This window comes from Harpia harpyja, chromosome 12 (genome assembly GCF_026419915.1).
Source record: "Harpia harpyja isolate bHarHar1 chromosome 12, bHarHar1 primary haplotype, whole genome shotgun sequence".
In the NCBI taxonomy this organism is placed as follows: Eukaryota; Metazoa; Chordata; class Aves; order Accipitriformes; family Accipitridae; genus Harpia; species Harpia harpyja.
The window spans coordinates 27289855-27308105 of record NC_068951.1 but is presented as its reverse complement, the minus strand read 5'-3'; the positions used below and the strand labels follow the sequence as shown (position 1 = coordinate 27308105).

The 18251-nt window shown below is 36.3% G+C and overlaps 1 protein-coding gene across 2 annotated transcripts in view; it reads right to left on the bottom strand.

Annotated features, from left to right (window-relative positions):
- The window catches only part of RASA2 (RAS p21 protein activator 2), a 53229-nt gene that overhangs the window by 10443 nt on the left and 24535 nt on the right, over positions 1–18251 (bottom strand). The window contains exons 6-14 of one of the 2 annotated variants that reach the window (XM_052804318.1): positions 13068–13151; positions 11115–11187; positions 9785–9861; positions 8303–8401; positions 5687–5843; positions 4260–4408; positions 2794–2908; positions 2267–2341; positions 1409–1532 (exon numbers count right to left, since the gene is read on the bottom strand). In XM_052804318.1, the coding sequence (XP_052660278.1) occupies positions 1409–1532; positions 2267–2341; positions 2794–2908; positions 4260–4408; positions 5687–5843; positions 8303–8401; positions 9785–9861; positions 11115–11187; positions 13068–13151 (953 nt within the window). Of the gene's footprint in view, positions 1–1408; positions 1533–2266; positions 2342–2793; positions 2909–4259; positions 4409–5686; positions 5844–8302; positions 8402–9784; positions 9862–11114; positions 11223–13067; positions 13152–18251 lie in introns of those variants that run through there. The other variant, XM_052804319.1, reaches the window with a different exon arrangement.

Below are 18251 nucleotides of genomic sequence, written 5' to 3'. Positions count from 1 at the left end.
CTGCAGAGAAAAACCATGAAATGTAACATGCACTAAACTTAATAGGAAATAATGAAGACAGTCAACATAAAAATCCTTAAGATAACATCAAAGGAGACATTTATATTTCAAATCAGAATAGAAAAATCAATGAAGTGCATGAAATGAGAAAAGTGATTATGGTAAGAAATGTTCTACTTATAATGGAGGGTTTATTTCTCTGAACGGAAGTTCTGTTTTCATAAAACTGGCTCATCAGCTCCACTACCAGCAATGATGAGACTATTGCAAGCATTAACATACACAGTGATTAGGTACAGCTGTATGCATGCTGAACCAAAAGAGAAAATACTGTAGTAGTTGCCTTTAAACACTAGGGCTATCGGGTTTATTCACCCATAAAGCTAATCACTGATCAACTCAAATACATTAATGCTGCACAACAAATGCAGTCAACACATACAAACAACTTTAATTCCAATTCCAAGGTTGCATCAGAAAAACCGTAGTGTTATATAATTTTGATGCTGTAAATGAGGATTTTCTCATTTAATATTTTGGGTATATTTACACCTTTACACTGGGATATATAATGGGATCATGTTCTTACTCTAATGACTACTTTAACCTGACCTGTCTGGGAAGTTAGCTATTCTGAAAGGACTGTCTTAACTAGAAGAATTTATGGTGTCAGTTCCAGTGACAAACATGAATCAGAGAAAGGCTCCAGATTACAAGTATATTCTTCATTTGTAGCTTATTGTATGACATTTCAGATTTTAATTGAGTGAAGTACAAGAGTATTTCAGACCCGCCACATTCTTCCGATATTAAAACCATTCTGAAAGAATAAAACTGTTCTAATACCGGTCACATTACAAACGCATTAAGTATTTCACATTGTCCACCCTCCTCAAAACTACCCATAAGTAGTAAAGCTATGGTAGTAGTAAAGCTAACTTCATATAAGTTATGAATGTGCTAGTCATAGTTAACATAGTTGCAGTTCATGTAGTTAAGATGTAAATACCAAATTTATTTTCCAGTTTACATCTTGCTTCTTTAGAAGCAATAAACAGATCAGCTCTTCCAAATTTTACAACTTTCAACTAAATTACCTCCTGTATTACTTGTGCTTTTCTTCTATTATCTCAATACTTTTGTTGGTAACTTCTTATTTGCTGCTGTCTGGCAGTGTTTCTGACCTGCTACATTTTTGTATCAGAAAATACAAAATTCTTGCTGATTGACCACAAGGCTTTACTTTAACTTACAGACTGACAGAAAAACAAATGCCTGATTGTCAGGGTAAGAAGTTCGGGGCGCAGCTTTGTACAAGGCAAGAATTTAACAATCCCCATAAGGTAAATGCAGAAGTTAAGTATTTCACTCTCAACGCCATGTTCAAAAGTTTTTAGAGAGCACTTACTTGGAAATCTTTTGGCAGCCAGATGCCTCAAAGAATAAAAAACATCACACATTAGGGTAGGACAACTTATACTTGACCGCACAATTTCACGGAATACTTTGTCTACATAATAGCGCAGATTTTCCTGCAATTATGAAAAAAGGTATTTTTTCAGACCATTAATATTTGCATTTCTATGGTTCTTTCCTGAACACAAACATAACACTACAATTCCTTTTCTCAGAACACTGCCTGACTATTCAATTAAGTATTTTAGTATAGTGCATATTTAAAAAGCCTCATAATATTTATATGGGATTACTAGTGTTAAAAGATAGTTTAATGATATTGACTTATATTAAAGTATATAAGCAGTGTCTGGCGATATACAACTATCTATCGAACCCTGTTTTTGTAATTTGACAATGTTACAAGGAAGGAGCACTTCCCATGCATACCTAGTGAATGTTAATTTAGTTTGTTGCAGCAACTATTGCCTTAAATGTCATCCTCTGGTGAAAGGCAAGTGGCAAGCAAAACTTCAGTGAAAAATGTTAAAGCAGTCCTAATTAGGTACTTCATTATCTGGATGCTGAGTACAGACCATCAGGAATCACAACACCCGACAAATTGATAAGGAAAACTGTAATCCTCTGTTTAGTTTCTCTTCCCCATGCAATTTTCCGTTGGACTTTCCCTTTGCTGTTTTCATAACCATGGATAAGAAAATACAACTTTTCTTTTGTTTACTCTGGAATCAGAGAATTATACTGCTACTGTAAGTTACGTGTTTTCCATTTCATGGAGCTGCTCTTTAAAATATTTTTCTATCAGATTTTGAGAAAGTTTAAGTTAGGAAAAACACATTTGGAAACTCACCATATTAATTTCTACATTATCCCCTTCTCTTAATTTGATGGGATCTATTTCACAGGGTTTAGGAGACTCACATACCTGAAACAAACAAACAAAACTGTAGGAGTTCAATTTTTCAGACAGAAAGCATGGAAATGCACCTACTTAAAACCAGATTCTGTCCTAGATTTAGGGGTGAAACTCTAAATAGGTTCTCACTACCCGTAACAGCATGCAATAATCATCCTCATTTTCCTGTGTATCTTTTTACATGGATCAATTACATAAAGCATCATGTGGGTAAATTCTGCATTGTTTTAGAGGCTGAAGCAACTGTCATTGACTATTTTCAAGCATCTGGAACATAAATAACAAAAAGCAGCTTCTCCCACTAAACTTAATCAATTATTGCTCAATTTAACTTTCCTCTAGAATTCCCCCACCTGAGTGATTACTACCACACAGGGAGTTGTAAGAAGAATGCCTATCGAAGAGACTGGATACCCCAGTGGTCTAAGTGTCCTGAAAAACGTTTCAGTAGGATCACCTACCTCATCAATAACGGGTTTCAAAGTAACCTTTAGGTAGTGCTTCCCCACTATTTTCATCATTTCATCTACACACCGAGTTGCTAATGAGTTGCCTCTGAAGACTGTGTTTGCTTCTCTGTAAGAAAATAATCGATGTTATTTGAACAGGGAAAAAATAAGAAGCTCAGTTACAAAATCCGATTAATACTTTATCTTGCTATTAAATAATTAATTTTTTGAAAACATTTTTTTCATGTATTTCAGTCAGGAGTTCCAGAACCTAGATACCCAGCTTGCAATGGCACTCAGGAACAGAAAGGCAATAAACAAGAATATTATTACAGCTATTAGCAAAACCAGAAACATAAATAAAACTGTAAGGAAAAGCCTAAGAAATTTTAGGCAAAGGAAGTTACGATCCAGTGCTGAATGTGAGAAAGAACAATTGGAGAAAATTCCAAAATATTGAAGACTTATACCTCACCGGTATACAATTCTTCCTCCAGTAGTCCTGGTGAAAAAAATCTTAGAACTACACTACACTGATAGACACTTTAACCAAAACATTTAATCTAGGGTTATGCTTTTTATTCATTACAGCTGTTGAAGAAAACTGAGAGCCAGCTGTGCAAAATAAGTCTTTCTAATCTGAGAGATTTAGTTTAAACTTTCTTTGTTACAGTTCAATTATAATGGAAAGGAATGTGTGTACTAAAATGCAGTTTAGAAAATTATTTTCCATGAGTCACCTCTTTCTACACAGTTAAATTGTCTCACCTTATTTAAATCTGGAGTGAGTCAGCTTTGAAATGAATCATCCTGTGGTGACAAAATCCCTTCCACATCTCCACAGGACATGACTTGGCACCTCAGTGGCCACTACTCAGGTCTACTTCATTTCTTTCCTAACCAGACAGCTGCAAATTCACAGGCCATACACTGCTACTTGGTAAAACCCTTGTGTTTGCTACTTTCAAGGCATGCAGGAGGACATGTACTTACTTACAAGGCATCTTTGCAGAAAAAGAGTACCCCTCATTTAAGTCACATACTAAAGGAAACGGGATAAGATTCTCAGCAATTTTAAAAGTATTAAGTATCAATCTAGTGACCAGTAAAATTTGAAGAGTGGCCAAATTATGACATTTTAAAATGAAAACTATGTGCTCTTAGACAGAACTCTAGCCTGCTAGCTTGTTATGTTCAGCTGTATACTAGCTCCAAGAAAATTTTACAAAATTTTACAAAATAGTACATAATCATTAACTCTGACTCCCAGCTTCAATGTGATTTTAACCAATGTTTTTATAAACTAGCATTAAAAGATGAATCTATTCAGTCATTACTGAATAATGAATTGGTAAAATAGACAGTCATTGAGAGAAAGAAATTCAACATGCTTACTTATAAATGTTGCATCACAAAGCCCTATGAAACTCTAAGAATAATTTAAGAAGGCATGACATCACTAAACATGAAATACATACTGGGTGTCCTTCAGATCTAGTTCTGCCACTGCAGCAACAAATGGAACTAGCTTATGGTGGTGTAGCAACAATCGTACAAGAGGCAGAACAGCATCATACTTGTCTCGACAAACTTCACTCAGTATGTAGGCAGCAGATGCAGAAATTGGCTGTGAGAAAGCAGAATATGAAATCATGAGTGAAGTAGTTAAATGTTCTTCATACACTTGGCAAAGTACAGATCCAATCTAACAAGACTACAGACATAGCTTCTTAACAGAAAGTCTCAACATTTGCTGTATAACATGGCAATTAAAAGTTTCCATTCTACAGAAATACTTAATTGAAAATTGGCATTATCTACTCTATCCTTGACATTTAAGAATGAAATTCAGCACCTACTCACCCTTCTCATTCTCCCTAAAGTGTTAGAATATGGCTTTGTCACAAATCCTAGTAAGAGGCAGTAAGCAATTGCTTTACTGTAATGTCATATATCTTTATAGGACTTTTAAAACTATAAAAAGAGCACATTAAAATACAGTTCTCACTTCTAAAGTGTGTGTCACCATTCTACAGTTGAGAATTTCAATACAAGAACTGATCAAGTTATTTCATTTAAGTAAAAAAGACAGCTGCTGACTGCCACTAGCTAAATACTCAGCTCTTCCTGAACTCCAGTGAAGAAGTATTTGAATATGGGCTAGCAATAATTTTAGTCACAATCTGCTTCCTCTTTACCTTTCTACTCCTCTGCCAGTACTTCGCCAACACTAAAGTGAAGAAAGGCTACAAAAGACCTAGAAATATAAAGCCTGGTTACTATCATTTGATTCCTGCCTCAATGTTATGCTAACCATCTACCACACTTCCCTCTTTGTCACCACATCCATGTGAGAAATCCAGTCATGCCGATTAACATACTGGGAAAGACAGAAGCAATTTGGAAGAATTGGAATTAGAAATCAATTCTGAAGGAGACCATTTTTGGAAAGGTGATTACCTGCCCCTTCAGTGCCAATAATGACTCAATGTCCCTAGAAAACCACTAAATCCAGGGGGCCAATAGCAGCCAGTGGGAAAATACAATGTTGAAAAGAGCAACCAATGAAAAGAAAGTGGTTTATATCTTTTCCAGTCACACAGCACAGATTATTTCACTATCTCTGCTGGTTCTTCTAAAGTAAGAAGAAAATCTTGGTAGTTTGGAGCAGAAGTAAATGCTCTACAAGCTGCTTATCTGGTTGTGACAGAAGTAGTTCATGCGAAGGAACAAAAAAATTGTCTAAATCTGCATAGAATCATAGAATGATTTGGGTTGGAAGGGACCTTAAAGGTCTACTTCATTTCTCTCCTAACCACAGAGCTGCATAATTCACATTGTCTCATACAGGACTGCATAATTCATTTTAAGTTTTCATTTTTAAAGAAGTTTTCAACAAAAGTACCTGAACATCTGATGATTTTAGCAGCAAGTTTCTTAGAGAAGCATAGTATTCGGATGGAAGTACACAGTCTTCAGTATAACAGATATTTAATCTAAGTGATCCCAAATCATCAGTTTTAGAAGACTTGTTCCCATTTTCTCTTGGTTGAAGTAAGTACCTGAAAGCAACAGGTCAATTCTAAAATATTAGATTCACATTTCATTACTTAAACTAATTCTACAATAAAGCAAATTATCATATTTAATTATTTCAGTATACGTAAAGTAAGTCTGAAAACTGGCAATAAAATTCACATTAAAAAACTGGAGACACAAAAAAAAAAAAAAGGAGCAGCATTTGATGCACCTTTAGCACATTATGAAACATATTTATTTTCTTGTATCTTTCCAAACAGTGACACAGACTATACATCTTGTAGCTCAACTGGGATAGCAGGAACAGTTAGAAATTACATTGGACCTTCTCATTTTACATCTAGGTTATATTTAGGGTATTTGACACTGCAGATGAAACAGCTAGTGTCAAGAATTTAAATGGTCTAGTCTGAAACCAGTAAAAATACATAATATTAACAGCCTGCATTCCTGAGAAACAAGTAAGATTAAAGGGAAAAAAAAAATTGTGCTTTTTTCCTACTCTCAATACAAAATACATTAAACAATTCATTGGCTTTTGCTGTAGTTCAACTGTATTCCAACAGGAGGTGCAGCCCTACAAAAATTTTAACAGCTTTTAAAGTAGTGTCACAGTATAGTTTCAACATTCAGCCCAACAAACTGAAATATCTTCAAATATTCTTTTACAATCATTTATGCTTGTACTTCTACAATCAGGAGATCAGACTTTTTTTTAATAATCAGATGCATTGCCCATGAAGGCAATATGAAGTAAAACTGATTTACAAGGAGAACCTCTACTTGACAGCATGACTCTTAGGCTTATTTTCCCAGTATTTAGTACTAGTAATACTATTTTATCTGCTGTACTTCAGCTGTATTAAAAAACTTTTTATGTAAATTAGTAATAGTATAAAAAACTAGTTATTTTAAGATACAGAACTGTTTTTGATAAGCAGATCATAATTGGATATGAGGATGTTCAATACAAGGTATGCCTACAAAGTATATTAGCAGACACAAACCTCTCTATTGATGATGCTTCAAATGAACTGGACATGAGTCAGGTTAATACAAAAAATTACATGAACACAATACACTGGTAATGAGTCCATGCTAATATAACTTTTCTCTTAGCAGGTTGTTAACGGAGGCATGTCATTATGTTAATATGGTCATACAGCTTTTGATCAGTTCAGAGCACTGGCAGAACAAGCCTGTGTCTGCAATACACCATGTAAAAAACAGAAAATACCAACACAAACATTCATTATGTTTAGAATCACATTCAAACACTAAGACTAAAATTCAGAGTTCAACTTTGTCACATCCAAGACACTTGGCAGCCTGCAGTGGGTACATGGAGCAGAGCCGTAATGGTTCCTGGCCAAGACCTGTGTTCCATTTAGATCCTATTTACCCACTTCCTTCCTATGCGTTTTCTATGTGGATACACGAGGACTTCCTCCACTCTGTTCTCTGTACCAAAAGGTTCACTAAAAGCAGAATATTCTACACACTTTGAGGCATTTGAATCTGTTGTACTCATCACTTCCTGCCGCTAAGCATTTGGGACAGTAAAGGGGCTAGAGATTGGCTTCTGCTTGCAAGAGCTTCAGAAGGTAAGTTGCTGCTATGTTATAAGCAGAGGTCTTTCCTGAATTCCCTTCATACCTTACCCTTCCAGCTTTTAAACTTCTGTGCCTGCTCCCCTGAAATGACATTGGGTTGGTTCCAGAAGATACTTTCTGAACCTCCCCAAGGAAGTGGGGAAAAAAAAAAATTCATGCTTAATGATTATTTTTAAATAAACTCTTCATCAGTCATTCTGGAAGTCTGACTTAGGAATTTAATTACAAGTAATGCAATTCTGAGAAGTTCCAGGTTTGCTGGTTAGGCTGAAAAGCATACACAGATCACTAAAATCCAGCAAGCTGACTGAAAGATAGTTACATTCGTCTTTCCTTTCTTCACTCTCCGCACTTTCCCCTCAAACACATAGAATCATAGAATCATTTAGGTTGGAAAAGACCTCCAAGATCATCGAGTCCAACCATCATCCACACCCACTAAACCATGTTCTGGAGTACCTTGTCTAAGCGCTTTTTGAATACCTCCAGGGGTGGTGACTCAACCACTTCCCTGGGCAGCCTATTTCAATGTCTGACAACCCTCTCAGTAAAGAAATTTTTCCTAATATCCAACCTAAATCTCCCTTGCCGCAACTTGAGGCCATTTCCTCTCGTCCTATCACAAGCCACCTGACAGAAGAGACCAGCATGAACTATTCTGTGGGAGTGGGCAGACTGGGGTAAGAGAAGACCTAAATGTACCCTATGACAAGGTTACTTTATTGAGCAGGGAAACTCTCTAGAAAGATATTTTACCTAGACTAGAACAGGAAGACATATTTTAATGGATAGTTAGAATAGAATATATCCTTTGCAAGGGAAGATCTGCAAGATAGAAGCAAATTCACTTCTGAGCCACCATTTCTCACCATGCTTGAAAGGAATCGTTTCTTAACACCTTCACAGGGACTTTAATTTCTCCTAGAAAGACATCTTGTACCAGATTTCCATTATTCCATAGGTCAACCCTGAAAATAAGAACATTGCTTATTTTTTTTTCTCCAAGAGAGAAATAAAAATCTTCCAAGTTAACAACAGCTGCCTTACAGCACTAATCCACATGCATGCAGGCAGAAAATGTTAGAAATCTCACTCCATTCTAATTAAATCAAGAAGAATCAAATGAGTGACTTATTAACCCATAAAGAACAGATAAAGAAACAAACAGTGAAAGTTAGACTTGCAAATCTTGCATCAGTAAATAAAAGTGATATTGGCAACATATATGTATTCTGAGCAGTCTCCACCCCCAAAACTGTGCACAGTTCTTCTCAGGTAATTCAAGTGAACTTTTTAACCAATATATTTACATATCTCTATCTAATTGCTAGAATTTGGCACACTGCAATGCCACACCAACACATGCGCTTGTTTTTCCAAAGAGCGGCTTGTATGCTTACAACCTCAAAAGGAATCACAGACTCCAGACATGCACCTTTGTTTTTTTCTATTACTTCTTACCTCTCTGACATTTCTGACAGACAGCAGTTGGTAAGAAGAACAAAAAAAATTAATACTAGATTTGTTGGGGCATGACTATTTTACTAAATATATTTGCATCTATAATGAAATATACAATTAAGATATTAATGAAGCTAATAGTTAAAAATGCACATACCAAGTTAGTTCTATAATAGCTATTAAAACTAACCACTGAACTCTTCTTCTGATGCCTGTTAGGAAACATATGCTAGCCTTGAAGACTTTTTGTCATTCAGCAGATTTGGTGCATGTATGTGCATGAGCACAATAAAGAAAAGAAACTGAGTACAGAGGCTCTCAACTGTTCTAACTACATAGCATAAATACAGACAGACCTGCTCTAAGGGTAAAGGAGCAAAAAAGGGGAACATACTTTGAAGTATTCTTCACATTTGCAAGGAAAAGGTGCAACACAAGTGTTCCTCTAAGGAGCAATCTGAAATCATAAGGATCTCATAAAAGAGGCTTTTCCCTCTGTTTTAATAACAACGGCCAACTACATTTGAAACCATAGACCAGCACCAGGTTTGCTGTTACCCTTCAATACAAGTTCTATCATCAGTATTCTGCCCAAAATAATATATATAGATAGGAGGTCCTCATGGCTCTTTACTCACAGGCAAAGGAAACAAATTTAGGCTGCCAGATACACTCTACCACTATTTACTGAAAAACAAAAAAATCTAATCTTCACTAAGAAGCACACTAAAAAAATCTGAGTAATTTTATATGTTAGAAGGATCTTTTCTACAAGTCTGATGAGTAATTCTCTGGAGTTACACTAAAATAAAACATTTCTTTATTGTCTTGATAAAATATTATGGTTTATTAATAATAAAATAAATCACTTCCTAATCTACGTAACTTACCTGACTTCTAGTTTCTCAATATCTTCTTCTTCAACCTGAAACTGGGACTTTTTGGTATAACTGCTGGACCTGGTAACCTGCAAGTAAATTCCTCCTATTAACACACTTTTTACTGTTGTATTATGGATGTCAAAAAACAAAGAAAACCCTGCCTCTTTAAATAGTTACTGTTCCTTTTAGAAAGGAAAAAGTTCCAATTCACCAAACAAACTGCCTTTTGACAGAAAGCAGGTAAAAAATGGGTCAAGAAGGGTTCATGGTGGAGCCTGATGGCTAGCTGATGTCTAAGGGAATTATAGTATAGCTCTATTAGAAAAAACAAGAAGGAAGTATGACATGAAATGGCAAGAATTTCTTTGGTTTCAGCAAGAAAGCATTAAAGTTAGTTCTGAGATCTTTAAGGAAACAACAAATAAGAAGCCCACTCTTCTTGCCCTAGTTATACTGCAATTGTAACCTCTTATTTTAATTCTCCTCATTTCTTGACTGATTGCATTCTAAGTTTAACTCCAATAAATCTTAAGTCATAGTTATCAGAGTGGTTTGGACTACATTTTTATTCTAATATCTTACTTTCTAAGAAATTACACTCAGTATCCTGAGCAGGTCAACTGAAACACACGCCATGCGCTGATACTCTATATATAAAGCATGGAACAATTTCTCACTGAAATCCCACAGCAGGACCAGGATCTATACAAACACAGTAAATTACAATACATTTGAGGCACATGTAATAGTTGTACTACTTCCAACTCTCAGCTGAACAGTATCGTATGCTTACATGCATATGTAGTTTTTATTACAGAGACAAATCAGATGAAAAGTCAAACTCACAATTTGGTTATTGTAGGGTAACTTGGGTAGGACTGAAATCAAATCCTAAATAACATTTTTTTTAATAAAATAATAAAATTGGCCTTTATTGGGTATAATCGCTACATTGTTTTATTAAAGAAATAAGTTGGGGGTTTTTTTTAGCTCAATGTTCTTGAAAACATTTAAATCAAATTCCACAGGATAGGTTAAAGTTCTCTCAGAACTCCTGATGGCAACAGATGCTATATGAAGTGATTCAAGGTAACGAATTACCTTCACATATGTGCTTGTGAGGAAGTAATGTTTCACACAGCAATTGAAGGGGAATACTATTGTCTGCAGCCCGCAGAAATTTAAGTATGTCATTCACTTATATTTGAGAGGCTAGTAAAAGTTCTTCAATTGCTTGAAGAGAGCTTTCTGTGTTAGGTACTGCTATGCAACTTGCTTTAAAATATTTGAAGGGTTGCATAAAATAGATAAACAGACAGAATACCACACAAAAAGTTACCTCAAAATAAAATGTTTCGTTAAACTGCGGATTGCTTGTTTTCTTCTTTACTTTGGTCTTCTTTTGGTCATTCCTGTTCCAATGTGGTAAAATTTTTACCATAGACAACTTAAACACACAATTATAAAGACATTCTATTGTCAAGAAGGACCCATGCATTTAAGTTAAAACATTTTTTGTCATTTTAGAGATCATTTTGATGAAGAAAATCTTAAAATAAAATGAGTTCATCTTCACAATATAGTTTGAAAAGTTAAAATTTCAAGTGCTGTATCTAGTTAATCATGCATCTGTCCAGCTCAAAATTTCTATTTCATTTCACAAACAAGCATAACTTACACATATCAAGTAAAATATATCAGCAATTTCCAAAGCATTTCAAACTGAAGTCTGGAGACAATTTCTTTACCACTGCTTGCAGGTTACGAGCACAGTTTTCCTTGTCTTGTTCAACTGCCAATTTCTGTTTTTCCCCACCCTCTTTTGTTGCAGAAATACCCACTACTTCTTTACAGACAGAGGCTTACACCAAGGCACTGAATGTTTTCTTCAGAAGGAATCGCTGCTGATTCTAGACACTAAACAGCATAGGGTCAAACAAAACAATTGCTCCCCATTCCCTTGTGTTTTATATAGATAATTCTTTTTTAATTTTACATGTTTTATAAAAGAATACAGTCTTATGTAGTTAGTAAAGGGCTATGATAGTATAAAAATGCTTTCTAAAAGAAACAAATATAAAATGCGTGGGAAAAACAGACAAGGGAGAAGAAAAATTGTCCTAAGCATCAACTAACTGTTTTCAGGTGCTGGCCATATAAATATTCCAGTCATAGTACATGAGTCAGACATGCATGAGATTGGAAAATCTTAACCAGGAACTTCTGTCAGATTTACACATATATTCCCATACCAACAGGGTAAATATTTTGTGGGATCAAGATTCATCCAGTTCCATCTGTATCACAGGACTCAAACAGGAAATATATGTCAATTTACCTTCTTTGGCAATCAACACCATGCTTCCTAGGTATAATGGTCAAATCTCCCTAGTCCTCTTAAAAACCCAACCAACCAAAAAAAAGACCCACCAAAAAACACCAACCCAAACCTAAAAAAATGTAATCCTATATTACTAAGGAGGAAAAAATGCCCCATTCACTCAGAGCTTACTCAGGGACAATCCTTCCAAAGCCTTTAAAACACACAAGTTTGCTAGAAGACGTTCTGGTACTATGCTCACAGTGGCAATTCTTCAGTACCAGAGAAAGCAGATGGACTTAGGTTTGATGTTGCAAAAAAGTAACAACTGAAACCTAGCTGACTTTAGTTGTCATTGGGCAGGGACTTGCAGACAGTGAACGTGTGGGAAATGGGATTTTTCTTAAATTAAAAACCCCAACAGTCATTCAGGATTACAGATCCAAAAAAAGGGAGACATTTAAACTGTGGGGCCTTTGAATGTAGCATCCTCTACTCTCTTGCTTCCTCCCAATTGCTAAACATTTCATGCAAATAAACTCACGCATTAAGAAAAACAGGGAACAGAGGAAGGCGAGTGAACAATTGACTATATCATCCCATACAGGAATTTGACAAAAGTTAATAGGAAGTACAGTGCAGGTATCAAGAGTCCAGTACAAAACCAGAGTAGAAAGAAAGAACTGAGTAACAAGTGGTCCTTGACTAATGCAGTCCAGTACAAAACCAGAGTAGAAAGAAAGAACTGAGTAACAAGTGGTCCTTGACTAATGCAGGCCATTCAGACAGACCAAACACCTTGACAGTACGGTAGGGAAGGGGAGAGTACAGTAACAACGGAAGAGGTGATGTACGCAGAAATTATTTTATGATTTTTCTGTATTTTAAAGATTTTGCTTAAAACCTATGACTTCCTTTTCCAGTTTAAGATCACACCATTTTAGATTCATTAATTTTATACTAAAATGTTACCTGGAAGGCCCCACAAGAGACACTGTTGCATAAGGGTCACAATTCTGTCCGTTTATAAGAGGTAACCCATGGCACTCCTTTATTCTACAAGGAAAAGGCAATCAACAGATCAGTGAAGCAATGTCTTTGGCTTAAAAAAATAGAACCCACACAATCCTTTCTTTTTTAAAAGATTTTTTTAGGTCCTGCTGTATTACCCAGTGATATATACACTGATCCAACATAACATATGTACATGAAGTAGATCGTAACTACAGATTTCTGGATGGTAATGCAAGGTAATACTCAAGTGTACAAGTCAGACTTAGGGGCTCTGTGAGAACAAAATTCTTGGAATTGCTTTGATAAAGACATTCCAGTATCACAGATGCACGGCAAAATCCCAAGTAAAATGAACTGCTATGTTAAGGGAAACTGCAGGCTTCATTAACTTTTAAATTTGATTTCTCAAGGCCCACAAAAAGCTACCTGGCCTCATCCACATGGCAGCAACTACATTTGGAAGGCATTAAAATGGACTCAAATGTTTTGTTTTGGCTAAACTACATTCTGAGTCGAGTAAGCTGAGAAATGCAAAGTTATATCCTGAAATGTGATTTAAAATTAAGCATCCAAAACTATTAGTATATAGTCCTGGCATGTCTAGGTTTCATCCATGCTATTCGGTCACAAAGAGAAAATCAGTTTATCTTTGAAAGATGGTTTAAAATTTATTTTCAAACTCTTTTCACAATAGTGCATGATCAGGGTTAAATGGCCCTTTTAAAAATACTGTTTTCTTCCATAAATCGTAAAGTAAGTTGTAAGCTGGTGTTTAATAGGTACAGAGGCACACTGTTCACCACCCCTGATGCAAAAGGGATGGGATGGTTAGGAAGTAATGCTCATGGGGACAGAGACACATTTTCTGGACATTTTCTGAAGGCTTGCAATCTTTTTGAATCACCACAGCAGCAACACTACTAGAAAGAGCTGGGTCAGCAAGCTGACTAACCTTCAGATGCTGCCCACATATGAGTATTAATTAAAAACAGCTGGAACAACAAAAGTAAAGCAAAACAGTTTGTAAATTTACAGCAGAAACCAGACTTTCTAGCAAAATGATGCTCTAACGTAGCCATGCACACTGTAGTATTTTAAGTTTAGAAACATTCAGCAGATTACAAAATTTCATAAACAAGACAGACACAAATGAGATATGAATGTTATATTCCTGTTCCCCCTTTTTAAAATCACCTATTTTTAAATAATGTATTGCAGAAATTTAACTAAATTAATGCAAGTAAGTTTTGGTTGCCATAATTAGCCAGTTTGAATAAAATCCAAAACCTACGTAACTTAAGGAGAAAATACTTTCCTGCTCTAAGTTCATATAAACAATCAAGTAAATGTTCTAATACTACAATGTGGACTATTAAGTTGTGCAGATCAAGTTAAAGTTACATAGCAGCAAGAGTAGCTACACACTGTTGTTAAGTAAATGTTTTCTGTACTGTAGAAAAACAGTGTTAAGAGTAACAAGAGTTGCAAACTCAACACAAGCGGGGAAACAACAGACACTAACACTCCTGTGCTGCCTCAAAACTCCACCCTTTTTGGAGTATGCACAATTATAAACCAGATGGTATTCCCCCCCCCAAAAAGTCCCTTTGTCTTCGCCAGTTCAGGGAACATTTAGTGCTGAACCACTGCACAATCATTTGTTATTTTTCTTCCAGTTTTCAAGCACGTGGCCGTCAGCATTTCAATTATTTTTGAATCACAATGAACCCTACAGTGATTTCAAACCCACCATTTAAATGGGTTCTTGAAACATCCAGTTGTTTCATAAGCATTAATTGATTCCTCCTCCAACACACACGTGACATAGAAGAGTGACGACAAAATTAAACTGTCTAGACTTTTCAGTCATTTGGGCTATCTGATCTGAGGCAGCTAAGACTTGGTTCTTTCAGGCTATCAGGCATTTTGTAGCACTGAACATGCTGTCTCTGCAGCTCCCAGAGATTTCTGTTTCAGGTGTGAGTCCCGAGTGTACCTATAAGTTAGTGTCAACTTGAATCTCATAGGAAACTCATAGCAGATGGATCAAGTCAAACTTATCTGGATAGAATTCAACTATTTTAACAAGAACAACAGTTTCTCTTCCTACAGCCTGTGTCATGTTCACCAAGCTCCTGGATTTCTCTAGCAGACAGATATAAGTCCTACAGAAAGCAGTTTCTTTCTCTATGTACAAAGTTTCTCACTCCTTCCCTGATCACTGTATGAATACCTGCATACTTGACATAATGATCCTGTGGGAAAATATGTATTATCATATCAACAAAAACTGATCACAATGCCCTACTTTTGGTTACAGAAACAGCTTCTTCCGGCCTCCCTTGTCTTCTTACAGCTTGACCACAACATACACAAACTAAAGGAAGGCTTGTTCATGATTTCCTGCAAGTTGGAAAACATTTTACTGACAACTACACAGCCTTGCAGCAGAACTAGAATCTCCGGATTCATCATACAGATCTGTCACTTCAAGCTGATTTCATGCTCCAGTCACGTCTCCCTGCGTAGGAAGCTCTACCATCCCCTTCTCATCTCCTGCCCAAGTCCCAGTTCTGTGGCCAGCAAGTAAGGTCTACCTAGCTTAGACAGCCTACCCTGCTCCAACATCTCAAAAACCAAACAATACTCCAGTCACCCTGACCCATCAAACTCCTAATATTCCCAAATCTTTCCTTTTCAGACCCATCAGGCTCAAGAATTTGTTCCAAATTTCTCTCACCTCCTCCCCTTCCACCTCCCACTCTAAGCTAGCCAGTCAAAACCGTCCCTTAACTCTCCAGTTACTGCCTGGAGTCTGCTTTAGACACATTATTTGGCAGCACAGCTAAGTCAACTGAACTGCACTGAAACGGTGGATCCTCCTCCTCCTCTTACGCTCCTGCCTTCCATCTATCACCTATGGTGATTCTGCATGCTAACCTTACAGAAAGCTATTTAGGTTTCAAGCCAGTTTATAGTCAGTTTGGCAACTTGAATTAACCTTGCCACGCAGAAGATCTCACAAGCTCCAAAAGCAGTGGAAGGCCAGTAGCCATTAAGGGTAGGAAGCCATAAAATCAACTCAGCACTATCAAACTGGATTGTTACTCCCTAGAGGCTGAATACACAAGGCTGAATTATTGCGGATAGTTTTAAGCTACTAAAAACAAAAAAAAACCAGCCTCCAGTAAACAAGTTTAAAAATTTTTGAAGATGTTTGAAGTGGCTCAATTAGAGTAAACTTAACATAAATGGAAAAGTGCAATCTCAAGTTTATCAGCTAGCAAATCTCAGAGGAATAGTGCCCCTCCCCAAAGAATCAGGCAAGTGCTAGAACTGCAATCTTCTACAACAGGAAAAAAAACAAACAAAACCCCCCACAAAAACCAACAAAAAAAACCCCAAACACTTTGACCAATCAAAAAAGAAAATAACACTAAATATACATTCCTATTCTGGCAACTATAATAAATGTATTTCCATTATATGGTAAACATTTCAGCTTTGACAAATGGTTTCATCTCTCTAGGCTGGCACAAGCAATTTTCATTCAAAAGGCATAAATGCATAGTTTGAAGAAGTATACAGGAACTTGAAAGCCTTTGATTTTATGTTTTAAACTACTACACCTTTATGTAAAGTCTAAGCAATAGCTAACAGAAGGTCTTTTGTTCTTTTCTCAAACTACTGATCAGTTACGGTACAGTGCAAGAGATCTTTCAGTATACATTAATTCTTGCTTCACATCTCAGTAGTTTGTTCTGCAAGAGGAGTTTCATACAGGAAGTATGAGCCTTTCAGATACAACTGGCTTATGTTCAGCTCCCAAGATGAAAATAAGTCCTTAAAAAGACACAGCCCACAATAAACCCTCTAAATGACTGACGGACTTTATTTCCACCATTCAAATCAACTGAAGTCCTCCAAGTGCAGGAACTAAGTAACTGCAGCCATTAGGATTTGTACACTTCATTAAAATTGTTACGTTCCCTAGAACAACTTCATGCAAGCAGATAAACAGGACTGTAACAAACAGACAAGTCAATTTACGATAGTATAGTGTGTAATTTATTTAGAAAAGTAAAAAAAAAAAAAAAAAAGACAAAATTAGCTGTAATAAGCCATTCCTGGGCTTTCAAGTATTTAGATTGTAAATACATAAAACTGTTTCTTTCAGAGTTGAAGTCATATTAAACACAGAGAAGGCAAGTACTAGTATCCAATAGCCTAATTTGGCAAGAAATCATTCAAGTATCATCTGTAGCAGCAGCAGCAAATATGCAAACAATGGTCACGCAAACTTGTTTTTACAGACTCCCAGAAAGGAGAGCTGCAAGCATGTATTTTTGAAATGTGCTACTCTACATGCCATTGTGGTTTTGAAAAAAGAGCCCACACTGAGTCAGCAGTTATCTATTGCATTATCTTTTTCCCCTCCTCATTCACACATTAGAAAAGGAAACACCTAGTATCGGAGACAAAACAAAATTTTAATTCAGAAATGGTCTGTGGGTTTATCTGCATGAAATTTAACAGCAAGTTTCCAATTAATACAAAAATTATGTGTAAAATCAGGGCTTAGCCCACTGTAAGTCTCTAAGATAGCCCTTCACCAAAGGAAGATTAACTTTATGCTTGTATTTTAAAAAATGTATAAGGACTTCATTGATATAAGATAAGCAATTACAAGCCTTAATTTGACTTCCTCCAGGGAAAAATGTATTTCAAGATAATGTTTTCAGAATGTTTATACAACCTGAAAGCCCTAGCTGGCTTCAGAAAGTCCCACCCTAAAGTTGGCCACCATTTTTTCCTCCCCCCCACAGCATCAAGTAAGACCAGATCAGTCAGTTGTGGTATATCTTGTACATAACCACTTTTTGTCATAGAATCATAGAATCATTTAGGTTGGAAAAGACCTTTAAGATCACCGAGTCCAACCATCAACCATGCCCACCAAACCATGTTCTGAAGTGCTTTGTCTACGTGCTTTTTGAATACCTCCAGGATGGTGACACCACCACTTCCCTGCGCAGCCTGTTCCAATGCCCAACAACCCTTTCAGCAAAGAAATTTTTCCTAATATCCAACCTAAACCTCCCCTGCCGCAACTTGAGGCCATTTCCTCTCGTCCTATCACTA